Source organism: Lytechinus variegatus, chromosome 4 (genome assembly GCF_018143015.1).
Source record: "Lytechinus variegatus isolate NC3 chromosome 4, Lvar_3.0, whole genome shotgun sequence".
NCBI lineage: Eukaryota > Metazoa > Echinodermata > Echinoidea > Temnopleuroida > Toxopneustidae > Lytechinus > Lytechinus variegatus.
In genome coordinates, this window is record NC_054743.1 from 9,396,771 (window position 1) to 9,412,163 (window position 15,393).

General features: G+C 35.4%; 1 protein-coding gene across 1 annotated transcript; it reads right to left on the reverse strand.

Moving 5' to 3' along the window:
• Window positions 1-1,230: 1,230 nt before the first annotated feature.
• Window positions 1,231-10,505, reverse strand: LOC121413325 (vesicle transport protein SFT2B-like). The gene is made up of 6 exons (XM_041606109.1): window positions 10,429-10,505; window positions 7,446-7,532; window positions 6,929-7,017; window positions 4,423-4,540; window positions 3,484-3,542; window positions 1,231-1,828 (listed from the first exon to the last, which is right to left on the reverse strand). Exons 1-6 carry the CDS (start codon window positions 10,495-10,497, stop codon window positions 1,759-1,761), a joined length of 492 nt encoding a protein of 163 aa, XP_041462043.1. The 5' UTR covers window positions 10,498-10,505; the 3' UTR covers window positions 1,231-1,758.
• Window positions 10,506-15,393: the final 4,888 nt, after the last annotated feature.

The window sequence follows — 15,393 nt, forward strand, 5'->3', positions numbered from 1 at the left end:
ATAGTGAAATAGTGAACATCATATAACTTTTCATTCCCTGATGCTAGATGAAAATTTAACATTTTTAGCTATCATGTTTAGCGCTTGCTCAAGGTAATGTGTTTATCTTTCCAAATAAAGGTCCTTCGAGCACTTAGATATATCTTCCAAATGTTACAGAATGCGTTTCAGAAAGCTGCATAGCCAGATCGTCTCTCACAGTCTTGCCTTTTCATGCTTCCATACAAGATATTTGATGCCAAAAAAGAAGTTGTGCTTTTTAAGCATAATTGTTGCTGGGCACCCATTTTTTTTTACATAAAATTTTTAACCACAAGTATCAGATTTTACATTAAATTTTTCATATATGTTTTATGATATTTCATTTTGTTCTATTTGGCAACAAATTAAAAAGAAATAAATCATCATTATTTACCAAGATTTAAAACAGGTGTAAATCAAAGTGAAAACAAATCTAAAATGAATAAAAAGTAAAATGTTGTGATATAATTCCTCTGACACACAAACATATGAAAAGAAAAAAATTATATCGTAAGATATGCTAGAAAAGGTTATTCAATGTAATAGATCTCTATTCTAAATAGTGCATTTCTGTACAATAATATACATGTATAAATAGCATTTGGACAAATGAAGGCTAATGCTTGTGAATGAAAGGCAGAGGCAACAAGGCATGACTCATCTCATATAGAAAATCAAATTAGCCATTACATCGACTGCTTCATGCAGCTACTCATGTACACAGAATAAATTAGAATTATATTTCATGTATGAAAGGGTTACACTTGATCAGATCTTTGAGGAAACTATGAGGATGTTCTATTAGTAATACTGTGATCTGACAAAACAAATTCACATTTGTAGTCAACCATGCCTTATTCAATCTCGCCTCCCTAAAAGCAGGGTCGTATGTGTCAAAGGTAATCACAAGGTCCCTCTAAAGATCAGGGGGGGGGTGTTTCACAAAGATTTAAGTATGACTGAAGAGTCGCACATTAATGCCAACGCATACATGATATGTAATGCACTATCTTATTGATTACACAGTAGTGCGTGGCCTCTTGGCATGATCTGACCAATGCAGTAATGATTTTAAACCGCACCGCAACTAGGCATATAAGTGCGACCGACTCTAAGGCATACTGAAATCTTTGTGAAACACCCCCAAATTTATTTTCATGATACCACAGGGTGTAAAGAAATATAAAGATATGATAGGTACAACTGTACATGGTCTGCCAAAAACCTAACTGGTATCTTTCATGAAAAGAAATATATGCAGAAGGTGGCAAGGTTGATATAAATCTCTTTTAAACTAAGTGTATGATAATACAAGCCACAATTACTCCAGGTGGGTGTTTCATAAAGCTGTTCGTAAGATAAGGGCGACTTTAAGAATGACTGGTGAACTGTTCTCATGCGCTAAATAATCATCAATGAACATTTAATGGTGAATATCATTTCCAACAAAAAAGGATCCCCAGTCTTTCTTAAATTCACTCTGAACTTACAAACAGCTTTATGAAACGGCCCCCTGGGCACATATCAATCCAAGGCCCTCTAAGGCCACGGCTTTGGATGGCCCTCTCATTCACCTTGGACATCCTTTTCTTGCCCTTTTTTAATCTTGCATTTGTGGTGTGATAGAAGAAAAAAATGCAGAAAACATACTCTTTATAAAGATGAAAGCAGGAAAGAAAACATATTGCAGGTTCCTGACATGTGTTCACTGTGGCTTATACCGATTGTGTGTTGGACCTATGCAAAGCATCCCTCACAGCATTTCTTCACCGCATCTCTTGCATATGGGATGTATGATATGGAGTACCTGTGTGGTAAATAACAATGAACAAAAATAATAATAATAGCGGTATTTATAAAGCGCCTTTTGCCTGAGGATACAAAGCGCTGCTATTATTACCCCGGCTTTAGCTCGAGCTGCCATCACCGGCGCTCAGTGCATGCAAAGAATTAATCCTGCCGGGTACCCATTCACCTCACCTGGGTCGAGTGCAGCACACTGCGGATAAATTTCTTGCTGAAGGAAAACACGCCATGGTTAGGATTCGAACCCACGACCCTCTGTTTGAAAGGCGAGAGTCAGAACCACTAGACCACGACGCGCCCGCAATGGTTGGGCATCGGGAGTAAGAATTATAAACATCCATGTTCTGCATCATACAGAGCTGCCAACCAGAAAAAGAACATTTCAGTATTTTCAAAGCTGAAAATCAGTATTTTGGTGAGGAAATCAGTATTTTCAAAGAATACCATAGGACCACATGTAAAGCTGAAACTTTAGAAATTAGTATTTACATGAAACTATTAATATTCTTCTCATTTTTCAGTACTAAATACTGAAAATCAGTACTACTTGGCAGCTCTGATTTTCATACTGAACGAATGCCAATAAAAAATTGTATAAAAACATGATTGCAGAAACAGAATATACATGCAAATAAAAAAATGCTAAAAGGCTTTGCATCACTACGAATAAAATAGACTTTACACTGTGCACATGTACATACGCAGGAGACACTCTTTTTTATGTGGATATCCTACAAAATACTATTTCAGGGCAAATTTATCTATTCTTTCACACAAACTTGATAGATCATCATTCCATTCAAATAACCACAGGAAAAAATTAAATGGGACAAAATAAGTTTGTTAAATCACGTTCTGATAACCTTTGAGCTCAGTGCAAGTATTTGGTATTATGAAATACACATATTTCAAACTTAGCCTTTTTGTTTTTTTTCTTTAGAATACACTATTTTTTTTAGTATCAACCTTATTCTTTATTAATTACCCCTATTAAAAGCAAGTTATTCAGCTATTAACCACACTCTCTGTTATACTACATGTATAGTAGTTGGCAGGCAAAGACTCTGATTAAATCTTTGATCGATGACTGGGTCTTGAGACAAAGAAAGAGCAAATACAACATGTTTAAATTTCAAACAGGGAAACCTTCTATGCAAAGGTCTCAGTCAGGGGATTTGGGCTGCATATTAAGACCGCTTTCCTTGAGTGAAAGGTTCTGCTACTTTCATACTCTCCTATAAACCAGTTCATTGTACAATTTAATCTAAGTACTGGAAAAATTATGTTTGATTAATTATACCTTCTAAGATATTTCAGCCATAATATAATTTAAATATTGACTACTACATGTACATGCCCATGCAGTGTTATGTTAAATACATTAGCTGGCGCTTCACTATATTTGGTTAACATGAGTGCACATGAAAATAAATCCAATTAGTAAAGGATAGTGGGTAGTGAACTAAAGATGGCAATATGGCTAGGTTTATTAACATATCTTTACAAACTTTTCTATCGAATGGAAAGGAGATGTTAAAGGTGAATGGATAAAACCAAGAGGACAACCAAAGTGAAAAATGAATACCATTTTATGAGTTCTAACAAATATATTGTGGTGTGTAAAATAGGTTGATTACAGTACTTCTTAATACGTACCATAATGATGCAAGAAATTGTAAAAAGCAGAAGAGGATTGCCAGAATGGTGATTTGCCACTGCAAAAGAGAAAGACAAGAGATTGTGGATTTATTATCAAACTACACACTATAATTAATCGTTTCCTAATATTTAAAACACTTGTCAACTTTCAGTGTCCTTTTAAAATTAGTACTTATCAATGTCTACTATTCATCACATAGCTGCATTATGACGGCATGTGAATCTTCCAACCATCTTTTTTTTCTCAGAGATAAATAATGAAAACTACTGTTTGTAATTCTTTACAGGTAATAGTCTAATTGGCAATTTGCTCTTCCTCTAAATATTAATTTAGCCATTTTTGATTAGATGTAGTGGGGGAAAGAGCTCTGATGCATTAACATGTATTATATACCAAGATGAACAGCCACATAAATAATAATGTCCATCATGATCACCACTCACCAGAATCATCAACTATTAACATCGTTGACCATCACCACTAATTGTACAAAACATCATCATCATCACCACCATCACCACCACCACCAGTATCTGATCATCATTTTCATAATTATCTTCATCATCATGATTCTAAGCACTGTTTGAAGACATTTGACACTTGTGCGACATTTCCTATTTTTGAGCAAGCGCCATGAGCGCCCAGCAAAGGCAGATGCCGGCGCTATATAAGAACCCATCATCACTAGCAACATGATAACCATCATCATCACCACCATCATCATCATCATCACCACCATCATCATCGTCACCACCATCATCATCATCACTATCCTCATCATCATCATCAACACTATCATCATCTTCATCATAATCATCATCATCATCACCACCATCATCATCATCACCACCATCATCATCATCACCATTATTATCAATTTTACTACTTCCTATAATCCTCCTCCTCATCATCATCACTCATTACATTTTACTAACCCAACATGCAGCCATGAGTGTCAATGCAATCATTAGGAGCATTATCAATGTTGCTATGATCCTCTTCTCCTTGAACATATTCTTGAGCTGGTTAATGGGTCCCATTAGAAACAGGGTCCTGTAGAAAGAACATAAAAAAACAATATAATGTGATTAACCATGGAGCATCTTTAAATGAAGTCTCTGTCCCATGGCAGATTTAATGTTTTCTTCAATTTATCACTCAAACATATTATGTAGAAAGAGTCAAATTACTATTGTAAGTTAAAACAAGTGGAATGCCTCTGGCCGTCTCACCTGCATCACGCGGTTCAATATAGCAGCAGTGCTGACTTTGAATACTACTCTAACTCGCACAAGATGTTCAGTGATACATGGTTACTCTTATGTCCACTTTTTATGAACTAGACCAATAAACTTACAGAGATATGATGGTTATTCACCAAAAAACCCCAACATGGCCAAAGTTCATTGACCTTACATGACCTTTGACCATGATCATGTGACCTGAAACTCAAACAGGATATTCAGTGATACTTGATTACTCTTATGTACAAGTTCATGAATCAGATCCATAAACTTTCAAAGTTATGATGGTAATTCAACAGATACACCCAATTCGGCCAAAGTTCATTGACCTTTGACCTTGGTCATGTGACCTGAAACGTGCACAGGATGTTCAGTGATACTTGATTACTCTAATGTCCAAGTTTAATGAACTAGCCCAATAAACTTCCAAAGTTATGATGGTAATTCAACAGATACCCCCGATTCGGCCAAAGTTCATTGACCCTAATGACCTTTGACCTTAATCATGAGACCTGAAACTTGCACAAAATTTTCAGTGATGCTTGATTACTATTATGTCCAAGTTTCATGAATCAGATCCATAAACTTTCAAAGTTATGATGGGAATTCAACAGATATCCCCAATTCGGCCAAAGTTCATTGACCCTAAATGACCTTTGACCTTGGTCATGTGACGTGAAACTCATGCAGGATGTTCAGTGATACTTGATTAACCTTATGTCCAAGTTTCATGAACTAGGTCCATATATTTTCTAAGTTATGATGACATTTCAAAAACTTAACCACAGGTTAAGATTTCGATGTTGATTCCTCCAACATGGTCTAAGTTCATTGACCCTAAATGACCTTTGACCTTGGTCATGTGACATGAAACTCTAATAGGATGTTCAGTAATACTTGATTAACCTTATGGCCAAGTTTCATGAACTAGGTCCATATACTTTCTAAGTTATGATGTCATTTCAAAAACTTAACCTCAGGTTAAGATTTGATGTTGACGCCGCCGCCGCCGTCGCCGCCGCCGCCGCCGCCGTCGGAAAAGCGGCGCCTATAGTCTCACTTTGCTTCGCAGGTGAGACAAAAACTTGCCAAAATGATGAACTCCTATGATTGTAAGCATCACTATTAAGACAGGAAGACAAAACCATTCTTCTCTAGCAACAAACAAGAACACAACAACGCAATGTTCACTTGCTAACATGATCAGGCCATTCTACGCCACTCTGAAGCACTCTATACAGTCTATAACACGGCATGCTCTCCACTCGCATACATTCGTAATCTCAAAGCTTCGTAATTCAAGGTTCGGATATTCCTAAGGTTTGTTATTCCGAAGGTTCGTAATTCTGAAGGTTCGTAAGTCTGAAAACGAAATGAGGTTCGTAATTCCGAAAGTTCGCTAATCCGAAAATGAAATGAGGTTCGTAATTCCGAAGGTTCGTTAGTCAGAAAACGTAATGATTAACGAACCTTATTTCGTTTTCGGACTAAAAAACCTTATTTCGTTTTCGGATTATCGAACCTTCGGAATAACGCCACAAATGTTCGGATTTACGAACCCTTTTACGTTTTCGGATTAACGAACATTGAGGTATAGGCAATTTACGTGTTTTGGGATTACGAACCGAATTAAGAGTGTAACCCTCTCCACTACCCCATTCATTAAATCATGCATAATGCCAATTGATAGCACCTCTTGAAATAATACAGGCAGAGGATTCAAACTTTTTAATCTTAAAGAGAAATGCCAGTAGTTGCAGTAAACACTGATTCCATGAAAAAGTCTGTAAAACCAGGCTTAATTGTCAGTATATCGAGGATCTAGATCTGGTGCAGTTACATAAACTGAACTTTCAATTGTGAAATCTTGATACCTACGCTGAAAAATGTTCACACTGAAGATCACCAACTCAGATAGGCACACGTGGGACAGTGTATCATTGCTGGAATAAAGACCCGACGGAAGTGACCGAATCCGCGCTTATTTTGCTTATTTCTCAGCAATTACACAATTTCTTCCAGAATCCTTTGGCACATATTTTTTATTCATACAGACACTTGGGTGGTCATTATATTAGATTCTGTAAAAAGCCATTTTGAGATCGTTACCAGAACTGGAATTTATCTTCAATATTCAATTCATTGTGGACTTTCTACAAGAACATATAATTACTTGACTGAATTTTCTACCACTTACCCAGAAAGAGCTATTACAGTGCCGAAGCAATAAAGAATGGCAAAGGAACGAAGATTGTGACTTGAAGGAATGAAGAGAAGGAAGGAACCCTGTATAGAATAAAGAAGAAAACAAATCATACAGACTTTGATCAACCCCTTTTGAATGAAAAAGTCATTTTTATTCACGTTTTAATGGGAATTTTGTTTATGAAAATGGATCTAACCCCTTTTGCAATTGAGCTCTTCATATATACCCTATATAACTGGATACAATACTGAATTATTTTATATTAGTTGATATTCAAATTGTAGCTGAGATAGTGGGGTTGTTTCTAACTGGTTGATAATACTAACTACTCCAAATTGCTTTTATTATAACTTCACATTTGCTTACAGTGCTTACACTGTCTTGTATAAAATAATAAGAAAAAAATCACATCACGTGAGCATCTGTTGTTTCTTACTTTATTTAATGTACACTGTAAGATAGAAAATGACATGAGATCATAATGATAAATAAAAATGATAAATCTTACCAATATGGAGAGTGCACAGCCTATGACAAAACAGGCAATGAATCCCTTAATGCGGGTTGACCAGCTTAATGAAGATGCATTGTATACCTGGAAAAAAAAATTATTTAAAAGAGAATAATTGAATGGAGAGCATTCATTTAAAAAGAAATCTCCTTGAAATATTTGTATTACAGGGGAAATTTACCCTGACAAAAAGTTTATTGTAACAAGTGGAATGCCTCTGGCGGTCTCACCTGCATCACACGATTCAATATAGCAGCAGTGCTGATTATGAAAACTACTATAACTCGCACAAGATGTTCAGTGATACTTGGTTACTCTTATTTCCACGTTTTATGAACTAGACCAATACACTTACAGAGATATGATGGTAATTCAACAAATACCCCCAATGTGGCCAAAGTTCATTGACCTTACATGACCTTTGACCTTGATCATGTGACCTGAAACTCGCACAGGATGTTCAGTGATACTTGATTACTCTTATGTCCAAGTTTCACGAGTCAGATCCATAAACTTTCAAAGTTATGATGGTAATTCAAAAGATACCCCCATTATGGCCAAAGTTCATTGACCTTTGACCTCAGTCATGTGACCTGAAACTCGCAAAGGATGTTCAGCGATACTTGATTACTCTTATGTCCAAGTTTCACGAGTCAGATCCATAAAATTTCAAAGTTATGATGGTAATTCAAAAGATACCCCCATTATGGCCAAAGTTCATTGACCTTTGACCTCAGTCATGTGACCTAAAATGTGCACAGGATGTTCAGTGATACTTGATTACTCTTATGTCTAAGTTTCACGAGTCAGATCCATAAACTTTCAAAGTTATGATGGTAATTCAACAAATACCCCAATTTGGCCAAAGTTCATTGACCCTAAATGACCTTTGACCTTGGTCATGTGACGTGAAACTCATGCAAGATATTCAGTGATACTTGATTAACCTTGGGCCTGTTGCATAAAACTTTTTACCTGAGAAAACTCTGGTAAAAACTGAAAACTAAGGTTAGTCTGATTGCTGCCATTGACTTTAACACAGGGCAAAAACTGGTCAAAACAACCTGAGTTTTCTCAGGTAAAAAGTTTTATGCAACTTATGTATAAGACAAGTTTCATGAACTAGGTCCATATATTATGTTATGACATTTCAAAAACTTAACCTTAGGTTAAGATTTTGATGTTGATTCCCCCAACATGGTCCGAGTTCATTGACCCTAAATGACCTTTGACCTTGGTCATGTGACATGAAACTCAGGCAGGATGTTCAGTAATACTTGATTAACCTTATGGCCAAGTTTCATGAACTAGGTCCATATACTTTCTAAGTTATGCTTTCATTTCAAAAACTTAACCTCAGGTTAAGATTTGGTGTTGACGCCGCCGTCGGAAAAGCGGCACCTATATTCTCAGTCTGCTATGCAGGTGAGACAAAAATGGCTGGAAGTATAAGAAATGTTGGAGAAGTTTTGAGGAAAATCCACAAAGATTAAACAGTTATTATAGTTTTAATTTTTTGATTATGCAAGCAGTTTCCCCATAGATCTACATCATGTAAAAAACAATAAAATGGCATTTTCTCATAAAAAAAATTTAAAATGTTATTTCAATGTACCTTCAGTTTGTTAAATTCAAAGTCCAGCCCAGAAAAATGTTGATTTTTATCAAAAAGAGACAAATCAAACAAGCATAATGCTGAAAATTTCGTCAAAATCAGATATAAAATAAGAAAGTTATGACATATTAAATTTTGCTTATTTTGCAATAACACTTATATGCATTTGTAAATCAGTGATACGCAAATTAGAGAGAACTACAATGTCCACCACTCATTATTTCTTGTGTTTTCCAATGTTTGAATTGTACGATATTTCATTTTTTGTGGACAATACGGACTGTATTTAAGTGTTAAAACAATGCTAAAACCACATGTTCGGGAGGAATAAAACTTTTTTCATGTGAAAATTAGAATATTTCATATAATAAAATACATAGAAACAATGACTGGGTCATAGCATCAGTCCTCTCATTTGCATACCGCCAAGGATGTGCATAAACTTGTTTTGTGAAATTAAGCGAAACCTAAAACATGTCTTTTTTTTACATCCAATTTTTATTAAATTTTCAGTGTTGTGCTTGATAGATTATCTTTTTATCCAAATCAACTCTTTGTTGGGGTGGACTTGTCCTTTAACAGAAAATTAATTTCACACTCACTGCTGAAAGAAAAACTCAATCATCATGAATCATTATAAAACTGAAATTTGTGCATTTCACATTACATAACAAATGGGCAGCTGCTTGTATCATCATAAACCACAGACTTATTATTCTGATAACTTTCTTAATCTTTGATGGATATTCCTCAAACTTTCACCGATCTTTTTAAAAATATTTTTCTGGTCTATTTGCAACAAACTATTCCTCAGCCTCAAGGTGAACTTCCCCATTAGAAAAAAAAGCTATTGAATCAGTTCATCACATTATATTCTCTCTGATCTGGTTCGCCAAGTTTTTAAAGAGGGTAGATCTAATGTTAGATCTACTCATGCAAAAGGCAATACTGATAGGGTCTCACAGCGGCAGACAGACAGTTTAACTTAGAATATTGTTTCACGATCACGGTTAAAAAAATAGAAAAAAAAATCATAACAAAGCCAAGGCAAAAATACAATTTTTTAAATCTTGTGAAAAAGAAGAAAAGACCACCCAATGTTATAAAATTATAGACTGATTATAATTAAAATATGTTGGTGAACTTTGTTGCAAAAATGATACTTTAAAATTTAAGGATGTTTTTAATTAGAGTGCAGTTAAGTTGCTGCAAAGGGTGGTTTCCTTTCAGGAATCGAAGTGCATGGGACTACAGCCAGCCAACATTTCCACGACCACGTAGAGGTCCAGTCCGTGCCAATCATTATATCACATTTTTTTTCTACATAAAATGACAGGTGTAGCTTATACTGCGGCATATACTCACGTCTGTTATTATGCTTTGTTCATCTTGCTCCTCTTCTTCTCCTCGTAATACTTTCTTCAACTTGTCCATTTTTACTCGAACTCTTACAATCAATAATCACCAGCAAAAGCGCAAACTAAAGGCCATATACGGCCGTAGTACCGTATAGTACAATTAAGTTCGTACATTTACAGTACAGGCGACGGTGGCGCCGTCTCGTCAAGGTCTATTTATAGCAAATTTGCAATCGCATCCGAAATTTTGATCATATGATATGCCGCAGCCTGAAGACTTTTTTTCTAATAAAAAGTTATTATCACTGGATCGCAGCATTCATCTAAACTTCGCGCGGAATTTTCCCCCTATCTTACATGTTTCATCCAGTCTCTTTATTCCCCCTCTCTCTCCCACGTCCCCCCCCCCCCCCCCGATAGTATTTCATATTAAAATAGCATTCTACACATAGATTAAATGATTACATTTTTTATTCTCAATATATAGAAATTCATCAATATTACAAAAATATAAAAATTCTACTCTTGACAATCAACCAATTGCAGAAATCTTGGGGCTATTTCATAGACTTAATAAAGGAAACCAAAATCCAAGAAGAGCTAGAAGCAATCTTATTGGAAAGAGTAAAATGAGAGGAACAATTAAAAAAAAAAAGTTTAATCAAAATCGGGTATGAAATAAGCAAGTTATGGACAATTAAAAAGTCTTGTTGTACTAACTAAGTGGATCCTCAAATTGGCAAACGTGCTTCAAAATGGCTGATTTTGTGGACAACTCTCCATTTTTTTGGTACAAATATTTTCAGATTTTCCCCTTTATTTTACATATTTCACATTATCTTCTCCCTTGACAGCATATATGGTGTGGATTATATTTTCCCATGACATATGTTGTGCTCAGAAGGAGGCAAGATGCAATTTGACAGAAAATGAGGAAAATCTGAAAATTTGTGTACAAAACAATGGAGAGTTGTCCACAAAATCAGCCATTTAGTTTGAAGCACGTTTGCCAATTTGAGGATGCCCATAGGCCATAGACAGTATGGTCAGTCCCCCATGTCTGCGCGGTCTCCCAAGTCTGAGCACCTGCGTATCTGCGTGATTCTAGTAAATGAAGATACGCAACGAGCACGACCTTTACACATGCAATACATAGACAGGTATTCATAAAAAAATCCGACTCAAAATGGTGGAAAAATAATAAATTCAGGGTATTTCATGTGATGGCATCAAAATGCAGCCTTTCTCTTCAAAATCCCCGAATCGTGTGCAAAGTGAATGAGTGCGCAGACATGGGGTACCATTTTTTTTTCAATCTGAAAATGACTGCCCGACGTTTTTTCAAGAAAATCTTATATTTTCTTTCATTTTTTAATGAGAAATTTGGTACACTTACTCTTAATAATATAAGGAACACTATTAACCAAAAGATTTTGTGAAATAAGAAGAAATTCATGATAAATCTTAACTGAAATTGTTAGGTGCGCAGACTTGGGGCCCACCATCATACAAGAGTTTTCAAACTCCCATAACTTGCTTCTTTCATAACCGATTTTGATGAAACTTTTATTAAATTGTTCCTCTCATTTTACTCTTTCCAATAAGATTCTTCTCTTCTTGGGTTTTGGTTTCCTTTAATTAAGTGTGACTTAAAATCAACTTTTCTTCCTAAATGAAAGATTCAGTAAAACATCAATGGTAGCATAAACTTTATCATTCATTGCAATTTAGTTGATAACTTCATTTACTATCATTTATTATAGTGCAGCTACATACTAATTACTGCACTTAATACTTGTTATCATTTTATTACCACGGTCATAAAGATGCTAAAGCTTTCAAGGAATAAATCCTATCGGGTACCCATTCACCTAGCTCACCTGGGGCAAGGGCAGCCATTGTGGAAGAATTTCTTGCTGAAGAAAATTAATTCCTGGAGTATGATATGACAGAGATGCCAAGTTCAAAGACCAGCTATGCGTGAGATTTTCTGAGAATCTGAGTGAGATCACAGACATTGTGTACAATGTATATGGAGATAGGCTGTGATAGTTGCGTGAGACAGAGATTTGAGGGGATGAACAAGAGTCCAAAATGCTTGAGTCTCACACATAATGCGTGAGACTTGGTAGCTCTGATATGAACCCGAGATCCTCTATAAATCAAAAGACTACAGTCAGAACCACTACACCACGACGCTTCCACTGTACTGTAAATAATACATGTACCATGGTAGGAAAATCAACAGACAATCATTTTCCAACATACTGTATGTAATGATTTATAGACAAATCCATCTTTGATTGCAAAACTAATGAAAACTAGTAATATGCTAGTATTCAAGATTATTATTACAATTTACCCTGTATAACACATACAAATGTGATCACATGCATACATTAGCAGACATGCCAACCTGATCAAGATCATTTAGACGACAAGTCCACACCAACAGAAAATTGATTTGAATAAAAAGAGAAAAATCCAACAAGCACAGCACTGAAAATTTCATCAAAATCGGATGTAAAATAAGAAAGTTATGACATTTTAAAGTTTCGTTTAATTTCACAAAATGCACATCCGGGTTGGCATGCAAATGAAGAGACTGATGACGTCATCCACTCACTATTTCTTTTGTATTTTATCATATGAAATAGGAAATAATTTTCAAGTGAAACAGTGATTAATTCCTCCCTGAACATGTGGAATAAGCATTGATTAATGCTATATGATTCAGTCAAGTCGGTCCTCTTTTTTCCAAAAATGTGACCACAACGTAAAAAAAATTACCATATGATTGTGATTTTTGCATGGTCAGCCCCCCCCCCCCCCACTTTGAAAACCGTTTCCCAGCCCGTTATCTTTTTTTTTGTGCGCCTCGGAATAGAATATTTCTAGATAGATGGCGCTATATAAATGCCTATTATTATTATTACTATTATCTAAACCAATAAGGCCATGTTTTGATATATACTGTATAAAAAACATAAGGCGAAATTGCAGAGACGGTGCACACATTTCTGATGCTTTATAGGAATGTAACAGGTCCTCACTGCCTTCTATCATCTAACCAGTGTATTGCATTAATTTACTAAACGTTATATTCATTGTCTCATTAGTATCGAGCAGTAAAAGTTTGCACTGTACATTGATTGATAATTTTTGGTGTTATATACAAATTCACAAATCAAATCATATTTAGTTAAAAACAGAATAAAAAGTTGTGCATTGTATAATAACTAATCAAGTGTTTCCAAACATAGTTCCTAAGCCCCTCGTTTCAGGCTCCAGAAAGAATATTATATCAAAATATTGATCAGTTTTAACAGAATTAACCATGAACATAAATAATAATTCATCATAAATATCGATCAAATCTCAAGACAACTATAAGTAATATTTCCTAATACAGATACACAATGTTAAAATCTGATACATCATTAGAAATATATTAACTCTCTCCAAAATAATGAAATATGATAACAATCATGAGTTTACTTTTCTTAACATTGTGACAGAGGAATTCAAATACAACATGACACCTATAGATAATTCATAGTACAGATAAACGTGCTTCCATTTTATAATAAGAAACATAAAAATGACCAACATCTCAATACAAGCTTGAAATGGTATTGATCCGGGGGGGGGGGGGGGCACTTCCATTGACGAGTGGATACCATGCGCGACCATGGGGTCCCGAAAAGCACCCTAAACACGTATTTTACATATTCTGAAAATGCACCCCTTAACAAGTATTGTAAACAAAACAATACCCTTGGCAAGTATTCCCTGAATTGAACCCCTAAACAAGTACAGCGATATTTAATGTCACGGACGTCGGTTTTACCTATACCTACATCATTGGCCTTATTACGGCCCCACCTCCCACACCTCGGGTAAATAGGACTCTAAACACATAGTGTTGACTGTTGGGGCAAAAAGTACATCCTTTAATAGTTTGGTCTTTTTACCCTTGCAAATTTGACCATAAACACAGCTTTCCTAGCAAAATAGATATCCTTTTTTCATTATTTTAGTGTTTTTGACACCCTTATTACGTTACGTACATAACATGCCCTATCTTGAAAAAGACATCCTTTTTATGTGTTTTTTGGGTCGCGCATGGTATCAACTCGTCAATGTAAGTGGCTCCCCTCCCCGGTATTGATCATTGTCTTGTTTAATCTGATTAAACAATAAAACACAAGTTTAAACATATATGTTTGGATAAAAAGGGATCTGCCTAAGACATTCAGAATGAAGATCTTTATATATTTCACAAAAAGACAGCAGTTGATAGTTCCTATTTGCAGCAGGTACCAACTTATAAATGACAGGTGTACACAACATGAAAATACTCCAATGATCACAAAACATCAACACTTGATTGTTTCTGAAAAAGTGCCTTTAACACACTTGTATTTCAAAAGCAAATACTCAAAACAAGTATTACCAGGCCACAAACAATAGATTTATGCACAAACAAATTCACCTCATTAATTAAGGAGTAAAAATCTGATAAAAAGAATAAAATTCCTGAGATTCTGTGCATTATTTTCTAATAATCAGCAGCACTGCATCAAACATTGCACATAAAATATAGATCTAAGCATACCCTGACATCAAGATTCTATTCGGATTATATGTCAATAATGTTTTGTCTTGTTGTCTCTTCTACTGTAACTATCAACTGCACTACAGTATCATAACTTCAAATAACAGAGGCTTCAAACTGATATACATTTGGGTTCAGCCATTTATCTGGATTTCATCTTTAGCACTCTCTTTGGTGCTAGATGAAGTGGTTTTGTAGTGATGATCTCAAGTGGTTTGTGGTCTGATTGCACTCAGGCTATTGGGAAGTCGACTATCTGGAGAAGACACCCTCCACCAATGTCATTAGTAAACTCAAGGGCCAGTTGGCACGATTCGGGATTACGGATCAACTTATCACAGACAATGGACCACG

Bases quoted from the DNA above. Each gene is read 5' to 3' on its own strand.
- LOC121413325 (XM_041606109.1), bottom strand. From the start codon at position 10,497: ATGGACAAGTTGAAGAAAGTATTACGAGGAGAAGAAGAGGAGCAAGAT. The intron at 7,533-10,428 runs GTGAGTATATGC...TTTTTTTTCCAG, and splicing joins AACAAAGCATAATAACAGAC to GTATACAATGCATCTTCATT. The intron at 3,543-4,422 runs GTTAGTAAAATG...TCTCTTTTGCAG, and splicing joins CACTCATGGCTGCATGTTGG to TGGCAAATCACCATTCTGGC.